The 17279-nt window shown below is 59.1% G+C and overlaps 1 protein-coding gene across 2 annotated transcripts; it reads left to right on the top strand.

The window, feature by feature from the left end:
• The first annotated feature begins 404 nt into the window (after positions 1 to 404).
• Positions 405 to 16854, top strand: FRMD8 (FERM domain containing 8). Of its 2 annotated transcripts, none has more exons than XM_045183373.2 (11): positions 405 to 527; positions 1167 to 1251; positions 2680 to 2847; positions 6245 to 6346; positions 6682 to 6740; positions 6855 to 7021; positions 8043 to 8267; positions 10344 to 10467; positions 11312 to 11455; positions 12416 to 12620; positions 15257 to 16854. In XM_045183373.2, the coding sequence occupies exons 2-11, from the start codon at positions 1167 to 1169 to the stop codon at positions 15373 to 15375; spliced, it is 1398 nt and encodes a 465-aa protein (XP_045039308.2). In that variant the 5' UTR covers positions 405 to 527; the 3' UTR covers positions 15376 to 16854. The 2 variants fall into 2 exon arrangements, with proteins under 2 accessions (XP_045039308.2, XP_024430017.2); XM_024574249.3 differs by lacking the exon at positions 405 to 527 and adding an exon at positions 688 to 857.
• Positions 16855 to 17279: the final 425 nt, after the last annotated feature.

Below are 17279 nucleotides of genomic sequence, written 5' to 3'. Positions count from 1 at the left end.
GCTGTGTGTCTAAGATAGCAAGGGTTCATGTGACTGCTCCCTGGAAAACTAAGTGTGCCCCACCTGCGTTTCTGGCATATAATTTGAGGGTTCTTGGAGGTCATCCTTATTTTGCAGATGAAGGAAACAGGCCCAGAGGGGAAGGGACTTGTCCAAGATGAGTCAGGACAGGGGCCCAGGCTCCTGACCACAGAAAAGAGCCCATCACCCCTCATGGCCCTGGGGCGCAGCAGTACAGGCCACTGCCTGTGTCACCTTTACCCAAAGCCCAGCACCGTGTGAACCCCTGACGCATCCCAGTTAGCATCTCCATTTTACAGGTGAGGGGGACAGGCCCAAAGTCACATGCAAATAAGTGCCAGAGCTCACGCCCAGAGTCCCAATAGCCTTGAACCTTCCACACCCTGTTGCAGGCCGTCGGCGCGAGGGCCACTCGCCCTTAGTCACTCGGGTGGGTGGCGAGGCTGGTTCTTGGTGCGGCCGTCCCAGCGGGTGACCAGACAAACAAACAAGAGAACTACGACCAGGTCGTCCCGGGCTTGCGCTGGACCGCAGCTGTTCCGGAGGGCGGAGGAGGGGGACGGGGCGGGCGCAGGGGCGGGAGGGGCGGGAGCGCTCTGGCACCTCAGGGCGCGTGCGTGGCGGCCTCAGGCTCCCATTGGCTCTCGCGGGCCGGGGAGGCGGGGCCCTGCGCCCCGCGTTTCCTCTGCTCCCGCTTCCGCGTCGAACCCCGGGTGCTGGGTCCGGAAAAGGGGAGCAGGAGTCTCCGTGGGCGGCAGAATCCGAACCGGTGCTGGGGGTCAGAGTAGTCAAGGCAGCGGCCTGGGCTGAGGCGGCTGGCGCTGCGTCCCTGCGAGGTGAGGGCGCGGCGACGCCGCGAGCTGGCCCCCGCTGCGACGGGGCTGCGCGGTGCCCTACCTGGGCTTGCCGGCGAGCCGAGCTTCCACTGCGCTCGGGGCCACCACGGCCCGGTCCTCCCACCAGCCCTGACCTGGAGTTGCCTGAGGACGCCCCTCACCTCCACCCCTCTAGTCGGCACACCAGTGCCTCCAGCCCCGTTGCACACTTTCACAGATCAGCCCGGGACCCTTACCTTCCTCGGTGAGAGCTTCCCCAGCCACCCCATCCCCGGACCTCCAGTAACAGCTTTTTCTTTGCCTCTGCAGATGGACGGGACGGAGGACAGGGCCGGGCAGCCCGGCCCCGCTGAGCGGTCCCATCGAAGTAGCGTGTCCTCCGTGGGAGCCCGAGGTGGGTCCCTGTCCCCATCTCCCCACCATACCCTCTTGGGGCCCCAGCCCCAGGGATGTGGCCCAGGCTTCTCATCTTTTCCATTAAAGAGAATCTTAGGTGTTAATTAACAAATAAGATATGTTGAGGTATGCAAAAGGTCAATCAGAGGACCTGGGTTCTATTACTAGGCTACTGGCCGGGTTGGGTACTCGTCTTGAATCTCCCTTTCCTCATTTGTAAAATGAGCGTGTCTCACATCGCTGTGAAATGCAAAAGAAATCTCATGAATGAAAAATGACGCATTCACTTTCTTTGTTGGATTTCTTCTTCACGAACGCCCTTTTGAAAACAGGGATCATTATCTTTGGTTTATAGGAACGAAATTGGCCGCTGGAGAGGTTAAATCACAGGTACTGGAGCCTTCAGTGCCTCGGTTTTCCCCACCTGAAAAGTGGGTCTGAATCTCAGCCTCCTGGGGATTATTTTATGATCTCTCAAGAAAGTAGCTGTTAGGGAACAGACTGGGTATCCAAAAAGTGCTTTCCCTTGTATTAGTGATGAACTATGCCCTTGCCTTTCACAGGCTTCCCCTTGTTTGATTTATAGCCACACTTTGAGGGAGGGGTAGCCCAGCTGTACGGGTGAGGCGTCCTGCACTCACTGACTTGCTGAAGTCAGCCAGCTAGCCAGGGGCCAGGTGAGGATGGGAACAGCAGTATATTGGCCTCCAAGCTCAGGGCTCCTTCCCATTAGCTGCAGTTGCAGGGATGGGGATTTGAATCTGACTGCTCTTCCAAAAGTCTCCCCTTGCTCTGGGCTGCAAATAGGAATCCCTGAAGCTGTCCCGAGGGAATGTCCAACTTGTACTTCACAAGCCTGTCTGAGACTGACCTGAAAGGCCAGGGTATTGAGTTCTGAGGCGTGAAGAGTCCTAAGGAAGCTCAGCACTGGATCTTGCCTCGCCTTGGGGTTCCTTGAAACCTCAGTTTCCGCCTTAGCCTGGGCCAGAGAGAGACAGTGACTTGCCCAGCTCTCCCCACTCCCAGCCTCACACACCGACTGTACTAACCTCACCACGGACTCAGCCTGTCTGCCTCAGTGCCCACCAGTGGGATGTGCTTCTTCAGGGAAGAAGCACAGAAGTGTCCTTGGGGCTTCGAGGGGAGCGTGCAGGGGGCAGTGCCGGCCCTAATTTGAACCTTTGGGGGTTGGAGTGCAACTAGGCCAGTCCCTGGGGCAGAGGTGCTGGGTTTCTGGGTGCTGTGAGGGTCCTGAATAAGCCCTGACAGCACTCTTTCCGGTGTTCCCAGGGGTGCTGGGGCCCTGCCTCTTTCCAGGGTCCCCCAGGGGTGTAGAGTGGGGGCTGCAGCCCCAGTGGGGGTGGAGGGTTCCTGACAGAAGTGCCTGCGCACCAGCCCAGCCGACCCTGCCTGGCTTCCATTGCAGCACCTGACGTGCTGGTGTATCTGGCGGATGACTCGGTGGTGCCCCTGGCTGCAGAGAACCTGCCATCCCTCAGTGCCCACGAGCTGCACCGTGCCATCCGTGAGGTCCTGCAGCTCCCAGACATCGCCATGGACGTCTTTGCGCTCTGGCTTGTCTCCCCTCTGCTGGGTAAGGCTTGCCGGTGAGAAGCCCGGGAGGCTGGGTTGGAAGGGGGCTGACGGGTGCGTGGGAGGGGCAGCTTCCAGACCTGAGGCCACCGTCATCAGGGGGAGGTGGGACTTCCAGGAGTCCTGGAACTGTCCGCCCTTTGAGGACCCAGAGCCCTCAAATGATGCCTTTTCCTTTGTGCCAGTGGCAGAGGAGGGGCGGGACTAGGAGACAGGGAGGGAAGGGGTCTGCATGTGCCGAGCATGTACTCTGTGCCCCCCGCCTGAGCTGGCATTTCGTGAGCGGAATATCACTTTATCCTCGTGGCCCAGCCCTTTCTTGTAGACGAGGGAATTGAGGTTTGCCGTGGTGGGACCAGTGAGTGGTAGGACTGAGAGCAGAAGGGAAGCCTGGGTGGCCCCCAGCCGACCTCTTTAAACTGCGGCTGCTCTTGAGGGCAGGGAGGAGGGTAGTACTCAACACAGAAAGCAGCCATCGCTGAGGATGGGACTTTTCCTGCGGATCAGGAAGGCAGGATGAGCGGGAACCCCACTTCTCTGCCAGAGGGCCTCCAGCCCTGCCTGGGTTCTGGCCTGTGCCCACCAGTGTCCTGCCCTTTCAGGATGAGATGCCCAAGGCAGGGATGGGGTGGGGGTGGGGGCTGTAGCTCTGAATAGGGCCTCCAGCCTCCTGGTTTGGGCAGGAAGGGGTCAGGGGAGAGGATGCCCCGCTGGTGCCAGGGCCAGGCATGTTTTCTGAGCTTGAACTTTCTTGTTTCTTATAGAAAAGCAGGGGCAAGAAGAGGGCGACTGGTCCCCGGGGCCCCCAGTGGTGGTGGTTTGTACCTCTACTCTAGCGAGGGGATATCAGCTGGCTCAGTGGGAGAGGGAGCGCCTGCCCCCGCTTACACCCCTTCTGCCAGTTGGAGCTTCCCGCCCAGCTGCTGCTCTCGCCCACGCTGCTCCCCACCCAGCGCAGCTGTGCTTCCTTCACCCTCCAGGCTGTTGGTGAGGACTGTAGGCCCCTTGGCTTGAAAAGCTAGGAGTGGCCGTTCCATGTGGCGGGTGCTGCCTCAGGCTGCCTGTCCCTGCAGTTGGACAGCTTGTTTCCCCTCCCACTTCCTCTGCCCCCACTCCCTCCTCCTCGCATTCCTGCTCCCCCTCAAGAGCTGAATGGGCTGCCTGTGTGGCCCTGCTGGCCTGGTCTCCCTGGGGTACTGCCTCATCTAGGAGGGTGGCTAGAGGCCCCAGCAGGAAGTCAGTGCCCACTTTGTTCCCTCGCTGCGTTCAGGAAGGCTGAAAGGCCACTTCAGCTTTGACTAGGGCCCCACGGGACCTTTGCCACCGCCCCCTGCTTCCCACTGTGGGTGAAGCTCTGACAGACGGGCCGGGGCTGTGAAGCAGGGAGGGCTGCTGGCGCCTGCGCAATGCCCTTCCTTCAAACTGGATGTTTGGGAGGGTTTGGCCTTCCCATTCCCATTGTCACTGTACTTGGAAAAGGGTTCCAGGGACAGTTTGTCTAAGTGACAGCTTTCAGGCAGAATGGGCCCACCTGGAAGTGTGGTGGACCATGGAGTCAGCGTGGTCCTGTTCTGTTAACGGAAGCCCTCTAAGCTGCCGGGGCCCGAGGTTTAAGGCCGGCCAGGGCTGGGCCATAGGCAAAGACAGGGCTCCCTTATCCCAGGTCTACTCCCCCAGTGTGTCCAAGGTTCCCCGCTCGTCAGTTACCTCATTCATATGACGTGTGCAGGGCCCCACCCCTGTGCTGGGGAGCACACCGGAGGCATCCCTGCCCTCAGGCAACTCGTCTAAAGTGTGGGGCTGGAGACTCAGTGGGCAGAGCTCTGTCCTGCTTTAGCCACTGACTCTGGTGGCTTTGGGCAGGCACTGTCCTGCCTGGGCTTCAATGAATCCAGATCAAGAGTGTGCTTGGAGGGCCCCGCTGAGCAGGTGGGGGTGTTGCTGAGGGATCCTTTCCTGGAGGGGAGAGGGTGCTGCTGCACACAGCACGTTCCCCTCCCGGGGGGCCGTCAGGCCAGGCTGCTTCCGCAGGGGTGTAAACAAGTGTCTTGGTCAGAAAAGAGGGCCGTGGAGCCACCAGGAGACTGGGATTAGAAAGGTGGCGGGAGGAGAAAGGGCTGTGGGGAAGCCGAGTGCATGGGTGGGGCGGTAGGCAGGGAGGGAGGCCACTTTGGAGGCTGTGGCTGCTGTTGTGGGTTACGATCAGGGTCCAGGTGGAAGCCCAGAGAACAGGGACGAGGACCCTGGGCTTCAGGCTGGCAGGACAAGGTGCCCGGCCCTCTGGCGGGAGGGGTGAAGGCAGGAGATAAAGGTCAGAAGGCAGCGGAGCTAGTTGATGCCCTGGGCGTTGCCATTCCCCCTCCCTGCCCCCGCCCCCAGCAGCAGCCATCGTCATTCGTCACCAGATGGTCTTGGAAATGGCCTCAGACTTCTCAAAGGCTACGGTGTCCAAGGCTGTCACTCCTGGACTGAACTGTTGAGTCTTGGGGCCCATCTGCGGTGAGGGCCCACGGTGGGCCTGGGGCACAGCAGTGAACCAGACGGGGGCGCCCCTGCCCTCGTGACTTGCAGGCTGGGGGGGCACGGACAGTGAGGTGGTGTCAGATAGTGCCAACCACTGCAAAGTCACCCAGGTGGGGCACAATTGGTATGATAGTGACAGGGAGGGGCCGCCCTAGCTAAGGGTCCAGGGAAGATGACGCCTGAACTGAGACCCAAGCCAGCCAGCCATGTGAGTCTCTGGAGGAAGGGACTGAGGCGGGAGGAACAGCAAGTGCAAAGGCCCAGAGACACAAACATGCTGGGACCGTTCTAGCGAATGGGGAAGGGTGGTTGGAAGAGGGAGCAAGAGAAGGAGGGGAGGTGGGACAGCTAGATGGCTGGTGTCTGTGGCCATGGAGGCCAGGAGCTTGCAGGATGGGAGGGTAGCTGGAGCGCACAGGGGAGATGCCAGAGGTGGGGGCTGGTGGGGGGGGAGGTCCCGGCTCTGCCAGGGGCAGGGGAGGCAGCCCGTCGGGTCTCAGTCACCAGCTTCGGGCTCTGCTTCCTAATGACAGTGCTGGGGCCATCTGTACTGCTGCCCCCAGTACCCTGTGCTTACAGCCTACTCTGTAGGGGACAGTTCAAGGCTGGTTCTGTTGTGTGACGTTGAACAAGCCCCTTCACCTCTCTGAGCCTCGTTTTCTCCATGGGTGAAATGAGGATGGGGTATTGCAGAGTGTACCCGTAAGATGGTTCTGGACACGCAGTGCCTGCTCAGGCGATGCTGGCCATAACCTCCATCGTGTTGCTGTTGGGCGGGCAGCGGTTGCACTTGTATGTGCTGCGGGGCCTGTGCCCTTGTCTTCCTCCTGCCTGCACTGCTAGAGGCTGTAGCACTGCCCCCTCTCGTCCTACAGAGGTGCAGCTGAAACCTAAACACCAGCCCTACAAGCTGGGCCGCCAGTGGCCAGAGCTGCTGCTGCGCTTCACTGACGCGCCAGACGATGACGTGGCTGCAGGTCAGTGTGCTCCTGCCGCCCTCTCAGGGCTCACCTGGTCTGGAACGCTGCCTGCTGGCCCAGCCAGGCCTCTGGTGGCAGCGGAGGGACCCGGCCAGCATCTTCCCCAGACCCCGTCAGTCAGCCTCTCCCTGGCAGGGGAGCCGGGGTCCCTGGGGAGCCCAGCAGAGGGTGGGCCGGGAGGTCAGTGAGCACATCGAGACGAGACACACACCCCAGTGTCTGGACAGCCATCAGGCTTTGTCAGCCTCGGTGGGGTGAGCCCGAGGATTGGGGACCGGCCCTTCGGGGGAGGGCCAGGCGGGGCTGAGCAGTGACCCCCGCCTCTCCCCCAGACGAGCCTTCCCTGCAGTTCCGAAGGAACGTGTTTTTTCCAAAGCGGCGGGAGCTCCAGGTGAGGCAGCCAACCCCAGGCAGGTCTGGTGCCCTGTGCTTAGCCTCCCTGTGTCCCTAGACCCCTGGACACTGGTGCCCTGACCGAGCTGAGCAGCCCCTCCCTGCCACACAGGTCCACGACGAGGAGGTCCTGCGGCTGCTCTATGAGGAGGCCAAGGGCAACGTGCTGGCGGCGCGGTACCCGTGCGACGTGGAGGACTGCGAGGCCCTGGGCGCACTGGTGTGCCGCGTGCAGCTCGGGCCCTTCCGGCCTGGCCAGCCCATGGCCTGCACCCTGAGGTGAAGGCCAGCATGACCTGAGGCAGGGGTGCAGGGTGGGGAGGGTTGCCCCCGAATCCTGCTTATAAGGGGCCTTAGTTCTTGCGAGGTCCCCGAGTCAGGGGGCCTCAGCCCCAGGGCTGGCCCTGACATTGTGGGACCTTGGGTGGGCCAGCCCATCTCTCTGACTTCCTTTTCCTCATCTGCCGGGGCAGGGGACTTGGGTGAAGTGACATCTGTGAGAGGAGCCGCCAGCCCGAGGAGCCCTAGATGTGCATGAGGGTGGCGTTCAGCCTCCTTCTGTGCTCAGGAGGGAGCTGGCCTGTTTATTTGTAGTCGTGGTCAGGGACTGTGCGGGGGACAAATGATGAAAATGCCCACGGCAGCCCCGAGAAGGGTGGGCAGCCCCCTGGAGATCCCTCTCCCCGCCGCCCTGCGGTCGGGCCTCCCCTGGCCCCCACAAGTCCCCCAGCCCTCCTGCTGGCTTGGCCGCCCTGAAGCCCGGGTGCCCCAGAAGCCACAGCAGGGCTGGCGGCCAGTGCTCGGAGACCGAGGCTCCTGCTGCGGTTTAGGCAGAACGGGCAGTGTGTGGCCCACGTAGTCACAGGCTGCTGGACTGGGAAGTAACGTGTGATCACTCCCGGGTTCCTTCCTACTTTTTTCACGACCCTGTGTTGCTGGATGGGAGGCCGGTGTTTTTCACGCCCCTGTTGGGCAGAGCACAATGTTGACAGTTCTGGGTCACTTGCAGCATTTTTTGGTTGTCAGATTTCCCCTTTCTTGTGACCCAGATGTTGCCATGGAGCCCCCTCCAGCCTCGGCTTGGTTTCCGCTCTTCCCCATCTCCCAACTGTTCCTTCAGGGCCCTTGCCTGTCAGGTGTGCTGCTGGGATGGCGGCAATGGGACCCCTGGCCGTCCATGTCCAGGGCCCCCGCACCTGGAGGCCCCGCACCGTGCCTGCCCGGAGGACCTTGGCAGCCGTGGCCACCTCCTGCCACGGAGCCCCGCCACATGCTGAGCATCATCTTCCTCCCTCCGCAGGGAGCAGCTGGACTCCTTCCTCCCTGCCCACCTGTGTAGGCGGGGCCACGGGCTCTTTGCCGCCCTCCGGGGCCGTGGGGCCAAGGCTGGGGCCAGCGAGCAGGGCCTGCTCAACGCCTACCGCAAGGTGCAGGAAGTGGCCAGTGGCGACAGTGAGCATGAGGCTTCCCTGAGGACCCACTACCATGCCTACCTCTGCAAGTGCCACGAGCTACCCTATTATGGGTGAGTCATCGTGGGCAGCCACCACAGCCCTAGGGGGCCCCTCTGTCCCGTGACAGCCCTGGCCTTCGCTAGTGGGCACACCAGTGAGCCCGTCTCTGCTCTAGCTGAGCTCCATCCTCACGTGAGGTTGCCTTGGTGCCAGCACCTCCAGCCCTGCGGGTCATTGTCCTTGTCCTTCCCTTCCTTCTCTCACAGACCAGGACACCCTGGGCAGGTCCCCTCCTCCCTCCTGCCCCAGTCGCTTGGTCAGTGGACCCACTGACCTGCCCTTTGGCCAGTGCTGCTGTTCACGCGGTCAGCCTCCCTCTTGCTGGCAGCGCTGGTCTGCCTGCCGTGGCACACGTGGTACTCTGGGCACGGGCCACACCGCGGCGAGCAGAGACCCTAATCCCTGCCTGGTGACGCTGCCGGTCTAGTGGGGAGAGACACTGAGCAATAGAAGTAAAGAACAGACTACAGGTGGGCAGGGGCCGCAGCCCTCCCACTGAGGATGGTGGCATCTGTCCACGGGTGTCGTGGCTGAGGCCAAATGGTGGTAATGCAGGAGGTGAGACATGGCCGGACTCAGGAGGTGCTGAGGAAGGACTGGACAGAACTTTCTGGCTAGAGGTGCAGTGGAAGAGGTGAAGGAGAGGGGGCAGGGGAGGACTCCAGGTTTCTGGCCCAAGCAGCTGAAGACCATTGTCTTCAGCTGAAATGGGACCATGTAGGGTACAGGCTGGGGAAGGCTGTGGGCCTTGGCACGTGTTGATTTTGAGACACTTACTAGATACCCAGGTGGCAGCTCTGAGTAGGTATTTGGGTTTGTGAGTTGGGTGGCGACAGGTGAGTCAGCAGCACGTGGATGGTGTTTGGAACCGGGGGCCCAGAGAGACAGTCCCCGTCTATGGATGGGAGAGGGTCTAGGCCGGCAAGGTGGGACATTCTCTACAAGCCCCACAAAGGGAGGCATCAAGGAGGGAGTGACTGAACATCCCCTGCTGCTGCTTCAAGGTCAAGTTCGACAGGTCCTTTGTGGCAGACAGTTGTCCTTGGCTCTGGCATCACGGAGGACACAGCAGGTCAAGGAGAGTGAGACGAAGCCTGGAACAGTGAGCATAACCAGGTCTTTCAGAGAGCTGTGCTGTGCTGTGGAGTCAGGAGGAGGGGCCGCAGTTATGTGCGCGCTGGGGACGGAAGCTAACTCAGTGACAGGCGAGGTGTGTGTGCTGACAGGGACGGCCCAGCAGAGAGTGAAAGCCCGAGCTGAGCGCGGGTGAGCGGCCCCTCTTCTGGTGGCTTCAGTTCCCCCTGCCCTCAGCCAAGCCTGTAGAAGTCTTCCAGGAGCAGGGACAGGCGTGGGCTGCCGCTCAGGGATCGAGGCTGCTCTCAGTAATGGAAGGCAGTGGGTGCTTGTCTTCAGTCCCCCTGGGCCAGTGCAGGCGGTCACGGAGAGCGGGACTGACTAGGGTGCTGCCTTAGCCAAGGGCAAGGGGGTGAGGGGCCAGGGCAGCCATAGGAGTGGGAAAGGACATGGCTGGGCAGGAGGCGGAGGGTGGCAGCTCAGTGGGTCGGTGTCCCAAGGCCCCTTCACCCTTTTTCCTTCTCAGTGTCAAGCCCTCAGCTGCTTCCCTAACCCTAACTCCAGCCCCCTCTTGCTCCCCAAGCAGGTGCAGCCTTGACCCCTCTCTGCTGCCCAAGGGGGCAGCGGGGCTCTCCCAGCCCTGGTGTGGCCTGGCCCCCCCCCCCCCCCCCCGGCAGCCTCAGCCCCTGAGCCATCGGGCTCCTGGCGGCTCCCTGAACATCACCTGCTCTGTCCACACCTGGGTCCACGCTCTTCCCTCTGCCTGTGGTACCCTCCTTCTCTGTGGCACTCAGTTCGATCTCCTGCCTGTTCAGACCCTCCTGTCATACACAACCAGCTCAGATGCCACCACCTCCAAGAAGCCTTCCTCTCACCCCACTCCCAACTACTCCCTCCCCTGGGGCAGGCTTCCATTCAACCTGCAGTCACCTGAACAGCTAAGCTGCTCAAGACCCTGGGCTGTGTGGTCCCAGTGCTGGAGGGGACAGGCTGATACCAGCTCCCCTCCCCAGGTGTGCCTTCTTCCACGGCGAGGTCGACAAGCCAGCCCAGGGCTTTCTGCACCGGGGCGGGCGAAAGCCCGTGACTGTGGCCATCAGCCTGGAGGGTGTGCATGTCATCGACAACAGGGAGAAGGTACCACCAGCTCCTCCTGGGTGGGACCTGTGGGGGTCTCCGTGGAGAGGAAGGGAGTGGGGTCCTTACCCAGGCCTTCCAGGTTCTCCTGGGCCTGTGGTTGGCCTTGGGGTAGGGTGGGTGGTCTGTCCAGGAGGACCCCTGCCTCCCTTGGGTATCTCTGGGGCTTTTACTGTCATCCTGGGGGATTTTCCAGGTCTGCTCTGGGTCAGTGTTTCCACCCAGTGTGCTAGGCAGGGGCCGGCCAGGTGGGGAGGCTGCCCCTGGGATGAACTCCGACGCCTACAGGGAGTCTGGCAGGGCTCGGCTGTGCTGCCCAGCCAGTGGCTGGACATCAGCTCCTGGTTCCCAGAAGTGCCCATGATCAAGAACCCTCCTGGGCTGTGTGGGTGCTGCCTCTCACCCGCGCGGTACTCGCTTTCCTGGCTGCCTGTGGTGAAGGTGGGGTGGCAGCCACCCTGCGGGGCTGCTTCGCAGCTCCTGCGCAGGAGTCCCTCCTCACAGCTCCTCGCAGGAGTTTGGGGCAACTTCTGGTTGTCCCTGGAGAGGGATCCCAGCCCCTCCTGGGCACCTGTGCTGAGGAGCTACCCATGTGACCTCATGGGAAAGACCCCCTGCCCATCTGCCTCTCCCCCGATGCAGGGTCCTGGCTACTGGGGCCTCGATCTGCAGGTGAGAAGTGCTGTGGGTCGGTGTCTCAGCCTCCCTGGGCCCTGCCCCCTTCCAAGGGACTCCTTTCCTCAGAGAAATTCATACACAAATTTAGACCCAGCCTTGGAGTTAAACAGTCAGGAGTCGCCTCCTGGTGGCACCCAAGCCAAGTTCTGCCTCTCCCGCTGGCCAGCATGTCTTGCTGGGCCTGTGTTTCCAGGAGTTGTCCTGGGACCACACATCGCCCGAGGAAGAGGAGTCTGTCCTGTGGCTGGAGTTCGATGGGAACAATGAAGGCACACCGGTGAACAAGCTCCTTAAGATCTACTCTAAGCAGGTAGTGGGGTTTCACCTGCACTGGAGGTGGTGGGGTGGGGGAGCCTGGGCACCCGGAGATCTGGCTCCTCCTGGCCTGGAGCCTCCTGGGGAGCTCACTGGGCCTGGTCTGGGGCGGTGGCTGTTGGCTGAGGGCTTCCCAGTGCTGTGTGACCGCCCTGCACCAGCTCCCTCCGTCCTCGAGCTGGCTGCTGTCGGGTGAGGAGCGGGCATGGGAGGCTTAGGGCCGCCCTCCACCGCCCCCCTCCCCTGCTCAAGGAGAGGCGCCCCCCTCACCCCCAAGGGCCCAGTCAGGACTGTGTTTCTCTCGCCTGTCATCTCAGCACCTCTGCAGGCAGACTCCGCCCCAGGGACTCCCGTCTCTGAAAACGGTCACCCCATACCCCTCCTGCCCACCCTGGGGTCTGTAGACCCTGCACAGCCACGCTGCTCTCTGCTTTCTCTGCGCCTCCCTCCCTGTTCCTCACCCCTTGGCAGCCACATCTGTCACCGTGGAGCCACCCCTGTGGCCTCTGACTCCGCTGCCCCGGGGGGTACTCTCCTTGGGAGCACAAGGCAGGCATTCCAGATCAGCTGCCCCTACTTCCTTTCTTGTGTGAATTTTTTTTTTTTAACAGGCAGGATTTTTTTTTTCCTTATTTATTGATTTTTAGAGATAAAGAGGGGAGAAAAAGAAACATCAATTTTTGTTGTTCCACTTATTTATGTATTTGTTGGTTGATTGTTTTATGTGCCTTGACTGGGAATTGAACCCGTAACCTTGGCTTATGGGGATGATGCTCCAACCACCTGAGCTACCTGGCAGGGTTGTATGAATGGTATTTGTTTCCTCATTTGCTTCCCCCAGCAGAGAGTGGGCAGGGGACGTCCCTCTGGTTCCTGGTTCTGTAGGGTTGGAAAGCCTGGGCCTGGGCTATGGCTCACCCCCCAGTCCTCGCGTGGGCCTCTCTCCCCTCCCCAGGCTGAACTGATGAGCAGCCTCATCGAGTACTGCATTGAGCTAAACCAGACCTCAGAGCCTCATGCCCCCCAGGAGAGTGGGACTGGCCTCTCCTCCACCCCTGGCTCCTCACCCCCTCCCACTCAGCGCCCCCAGCTTCGGAGACAGGGCAGCGTGGTGTGCAGCCGGATCCAGCACCTCTCCACCATTGACTACGTGGAGGAGGGTGAGTGACGCCTTCATGGTATATGCACCCGCACGCATGTTCCCGAGTGCGAACACATGTATATACGCATGCCATAGGGAGCTCTGGGTGGGGAGAGGCTGGGTGTAGTGTCACATCTGAGCTCTGTGATCGGGAACTGGAGGCCTCTGGGGCCCTGTGGGTAAGGGTCCTGTTCTCTCCCTTCTGGCTGCTGCATCCACAGATGTGTTCATGCAGAACTGTCCAGACGTGAAAGACTAGGAACCCCCGAGGTCTGCTGCGACACGGGTGGGCACAGAAATGGTGGGACCTCGTCCTGCAAATCAGCGCAGCTGGTAAAAACGCGATGCCCTAAACGCCAAGTCGTATCTGGGACCGGGTCCTGGAGCAGACGGGACGTTCGTGGAGGAGATGGTAAAACCCAGAAGCCTCTAACATAAATAATGTACCAACGTTCACTTTTTAGCTTTGACAGACGCACTAGGGCAGCAGAAGGTGCTAACATCAGGACGGCTGGACGAGGGTATTACCGTCTTTGCAGCATCTCTGTAAGTCTGGAATTATTCCAGAATAAAAAGGGCTTTTTAATGCAGTAACACAGACCTACATTCAAAAGACAAGATGTTTACAAAATAATACTGAGTGAAAAAAGTCAGGTGATAGGACAGCAACATGTAGGCGGCGCCTGTGTGCGGGGAGGGGAGACCCGCTGTGGCGACCGGTTGCTGTGACTCTTACTCTCCTTTGTGCTTCTTCGTAGCATTTAAGTTTCTATAAGGGTGTCATTTTTACAGCTGGAAAGAGCGAAATAATTTTTCTGTGACACAGCTGTTACTGCTTACAGTCTTGCTCAGCATGGTTAGAGCTTTTACCCCACCCCCTACGGGTGGGCACCATGATTATTTCCAGGTTTCAGCTACTACAAACAACATTCCTGTAGCTAAGTCCTTCCTGGGATTCTGAACTGTTTCGTCAGGATAATTTCCTAGAAACGGGGTTGCTGGTCCCAGGGTGTGCCCACTTGTACCCCTCCCAGAGGAGAGGGCGTCCCCTGCCTCCCACACGCACACTCACCAGTGAACACGGCGGTACAGTATTGTGTACGTTAGGGACTCCTGGGTTTTACCAGCTGTTCCATGAACATCCCGTCTGCTCCAGGACCCGGATCCAGAGACGACTTGGCGTTTAGGGCATCACATATTTTTTACCAGCGGCGCTGATTCACAGGATGTGATCCCATGGTTTCTGCGCTCACCCGTGTCGCAGCAGACTTCGGGGGTCCCTATTCTTCCGCGTCTGGACGATAATGGGCATTTTTACTGTCCAGAGAGGGAATGGTGTGGGTTGCTGTTTGAATGCTCGTGAAGTTGGACCATTTTTACGTGCCTGATCGTTTATATTTATTTTCTTCACTTGTGTTGCCTGTTTTTCTTTCGTTTCTTTTTTTTAATTTTAAGATTTTATTTATTTTTAGAGAGAGAGGAATGGAGGGAGAAAGAGAGGCAGAGAAACATCAATATGTGTTACCTGCCGTGCACGCCCTACTGGGGACCTGACCTGGCCCACAACCCAGGCATGTGCCCTGACTGGGAATCGAACTGGCGACCCTTTGGTTTGCAGGCCCGCGCTCAGTCCACTGAGTCACACCAGCCAGGACTTTTTTTTTCTTGATTTAAAAAAATTAACATATGGCCCTGGCTGGTATGGCTCAGTGGATTAACAGCTGGCCTGTGAACCAAAGGGTGGCTGGTTTGATTCCCAGTCAGGGCACATGCCTGGGTTGCCAGCCAGGTCCCGAGTAGGGGGAGCATGAGGGGCAGCCACACATCAATGTTTCTATCCCTCTCTTTCTCCCTCCCTTCCCCTCTCTCTGAAAATAAATAAATGAATCTTTTAAAAAAATTAACATATAGTGTATTTATTTATAATTAATGGACCAGTATTGGTATGGCGTTATTAACCGAAGACCTTAGTTTTGATCTGCTGTCCTTTCTTAGTTCCACGATCCCATCCAGGACACCGCACTGCATTCAGTTGTCCCGTCTCCTTAGGCTCCTCTTGGCTGTGACGGTCTCTGACTTTCCTTTTGTGACCTTGGCGGTCGTGAGGGGGACTGGTCAGGGGTATTTATTGCAGGATCTCCCTTTCCTGGGGGTGACAGGGCTTATGGCGTTTAGGGAGGAGGGTCACAGAGGCAGAATGCCATTATTCCACGTCACACCAAGGGTGCGTTATCAACATGGTTCATGACTGTTGGTGTTGACCTTAATTGCCTGGCCTGAAATGTTTAACCTGTAAGAATTCTTTTCGTCTTGGTGAGGCTTACCATGAGCCAGTCGTGTATGTTGTAGGTACTCTGTGTCTTTAGTCTATTCTTTTTTTTTTTTCTTTAGTCTGTTCTGGAACAGGTTTTAGCAAAACCTCCTCAGGCACCACACCTGGCCCAGCATCACACACAAACCTGGGCTTGCCTCTGATTTGGGAGGCTGGCGACACACCTGACCTGTCCGTCCTGTCGCTGGTGGAAGGATGGGGTGGGAGGATGAGGCCAGAAAGGTGGCAGGTGCAAAGGGGGAGCTCAGCCCAAACCAGGCTTCCTGGGGCCAGCCCCTCACCGGAAGCCCTCTCCTCAGTGCGCTCCTCTTACTCCCCAACAGGCGAGCAGATCAAGCGGGTGAAACCGAAGCGCACAACGTCCTTCTTCAGCCGGCAATTCTCCGTGGGCCATGGGAGCTACACTGTGGTGCAGCCGGCCGAGGGCTTGGAGCGGAGCTGAGGCAGCGCCACGGGCAGAAGGAGGGCACAGGGAGGGGCGGGCCAGGCTGTTGAGTTTGGGAGAAAGGCTGCCTTGGAGCCTGGAGGAGTACCTTCTCTACATGGTCCCTCTCGCAGCCTGCCTGCCCTTCCCTGCACTCTGGCCCTGCTGCCATCTCAAGACCATCTGATCAGGCCCCCTGGCCTCCCCCTTTCACCCAGGGACTTGCCTTTGTGCCCCTCAGGGTGGACAGTGTCCCCTGCTCTAAAGCCCACACTGGCGGCCCCCAGGGCAGGTGACGAAGGAATAGGGCTTGGGACCTGCAGGTCAAGTGTGTGTCTCTGGTGGATTTCCTGGACCTTGGTGACTACATCCCCATGTTCCTTCAGCCCGCATTCCGGCCACACTGCCAGGTGGGCCATCACTTCAGGGATGGGACAAGGGCTCCCAGAGGGGAACCTGGCAGGAAGAGAAGAAAGAGGCCCTGCCCCGCTGGTGCTCTCCCTGGCTGGTTGGGACTGGAGGGAGCTGGGCCCCTCACTCAGGCCTCTCTTGCAGGCAGGAGACACTGGCCAGAAGGAAAGTGCCTTTTTCTAGCTTTTGGTGATGTCACTGTGCTGTCAGGTGGCCGTTCTGGGGACCAGCAGGCCCACCAGACCCTCCCTCCACACTCAGAGAAGCTCCCCACAGGCTTCAGGTGTTAGTTTTGTTCTTTTCCTATCTGCTTGGGTTCCATGAAGCCCGTGAACTCAGGCAACTCACGAGAACCCCACGACCTCAGAACTTCTGGCTCCCCGGCAGGTGGCGCTGTGCTTTCCACCTGGCCAGAGCCTGCAGGCCACCAGCGCCGGGAAGTCCCACCCCGCCAGACTATGTGGTCCCTTTCTGGGGAACCAGTGGCAGAGGGTGAATGTGGTGCTTGGGTGGGGCTCCTCTGTGGTGGGACCCTGGCTCTGGGTGCTCCCTGGGCCTTGGCAGGAAAGAGGCAGGTCCCAGTACAGCACAGGGCTTGCCGAGTCTTCCCTTCGCCGCCGCAGCCCACCTTCTGCCTTTCACGACTTTTGAACACTCCAGATGTTCTGACGTGGGCCTGCTTTCTGGCAGCAGGGACTTTGTTATTTGTCATAGTAAATAAGTTTCCCAGCCCTTTCAAATGTCCCAGGCAAAGGACATCTTGTCTCTCCTTCAGAGTGACTCACCTCGCTGGCTGCCCCACCCGTCTGGCTCCCAGCCCTCTGTCCTCTCCTCCCACTCATTGTTGTGATGCCAAGTGAATTCTTATCTGAGAATTCACTTGGGCCAGGGCTGCGGGGTGTGGCAGGTGCGTGTGTACACACATTACTTGTTTTTACTCTTGTCTTTCTCATCTTTTCTAAGCGTCCATTGTGCCTTCACGTTTTCTGCCTGTCCTTCAGGAAAAGCAGCATTTTACTGAATGTCCTTTGAATGTTCTCATTCTTTTGTACCTTGTGACTTAATAATAAAATCAGTTTCCAGCAATGTTGGGGTAGTTTATGATATGAAATAAGAGTGGTTTTTTTTATTGTTGATTTGAGAGAGAGAGAAACATTTTCTTTTTTTGTATTTAAGCATTCATTGTCTGGTTCTTATATGTTCCCTGAATGGAGATGGAACCCGCAACCTTGGTGTATCGGGGACAACTCTTAACCAGTGAGCTGCCTGGTTATGGAAGAGGGTGTGGGAGAGGGTGTTGATTATAGCCTGCGAGTTGGTCACAGCCACCGATTGGCCTTTTGTCAAGGGATGCAGCCCTCAGGGCTCCCAAACACTCAGAGAAGCCAGAGTGAAGTTTTCCAACATTGGCGGTTGGTCAAGGAAAGAAGGTCCAAGAGGGATTTGGGGGTTCATGGTGGGGACCAAGGTACAAGCTCTGCCGAGAGGCAGTGAAACAGAAGCGACAGAAA

Source organism: Desmodus rotundus, chromosome 5 (assembly GCF_022682495.2).
Source record: "Desmodus rotundus isolate HL8 chromosome 5, HLdesRot8A.1, whole genome shotgun sequence".
NCBI lineage: Eukaryota > Metazoa > Chordata > Mammalia > Chiroptera > Phyllostomidae > Desmodus > Desmodus rotundus.
The sequence above is the reverse complement of the archived record's forward strand: the minus strand, read 5'-3'. Positions and strand labels throughout refer to the sequence as shown.

Excerpts from the sequence above, each read along its gene's own strand:
- FRMD8 (XM_045183373.2), top strand. The coding sequence starts at position 1,167 with ATGGACGGGACGGAGGACAGGGCCGGGCAGCCCGGCCCCGCTGAGCGG. Across the intron at positions 6,347-6,681 it reads AGACGATGACGTGGCTGCAG|ACGAGCCTTCCCTGCAGTTC; the intron begins GTCAGTGTGCTC and ends CCTCTCCCCCAG. Across the intron at positions 10,468-11,311 it reads TCATCGACAACAGGGAGAAG|CATGTCTTGCTGGGCCTGTG; the intron begins GTACCACCAGCT and ends CCCGCTGGCCAG.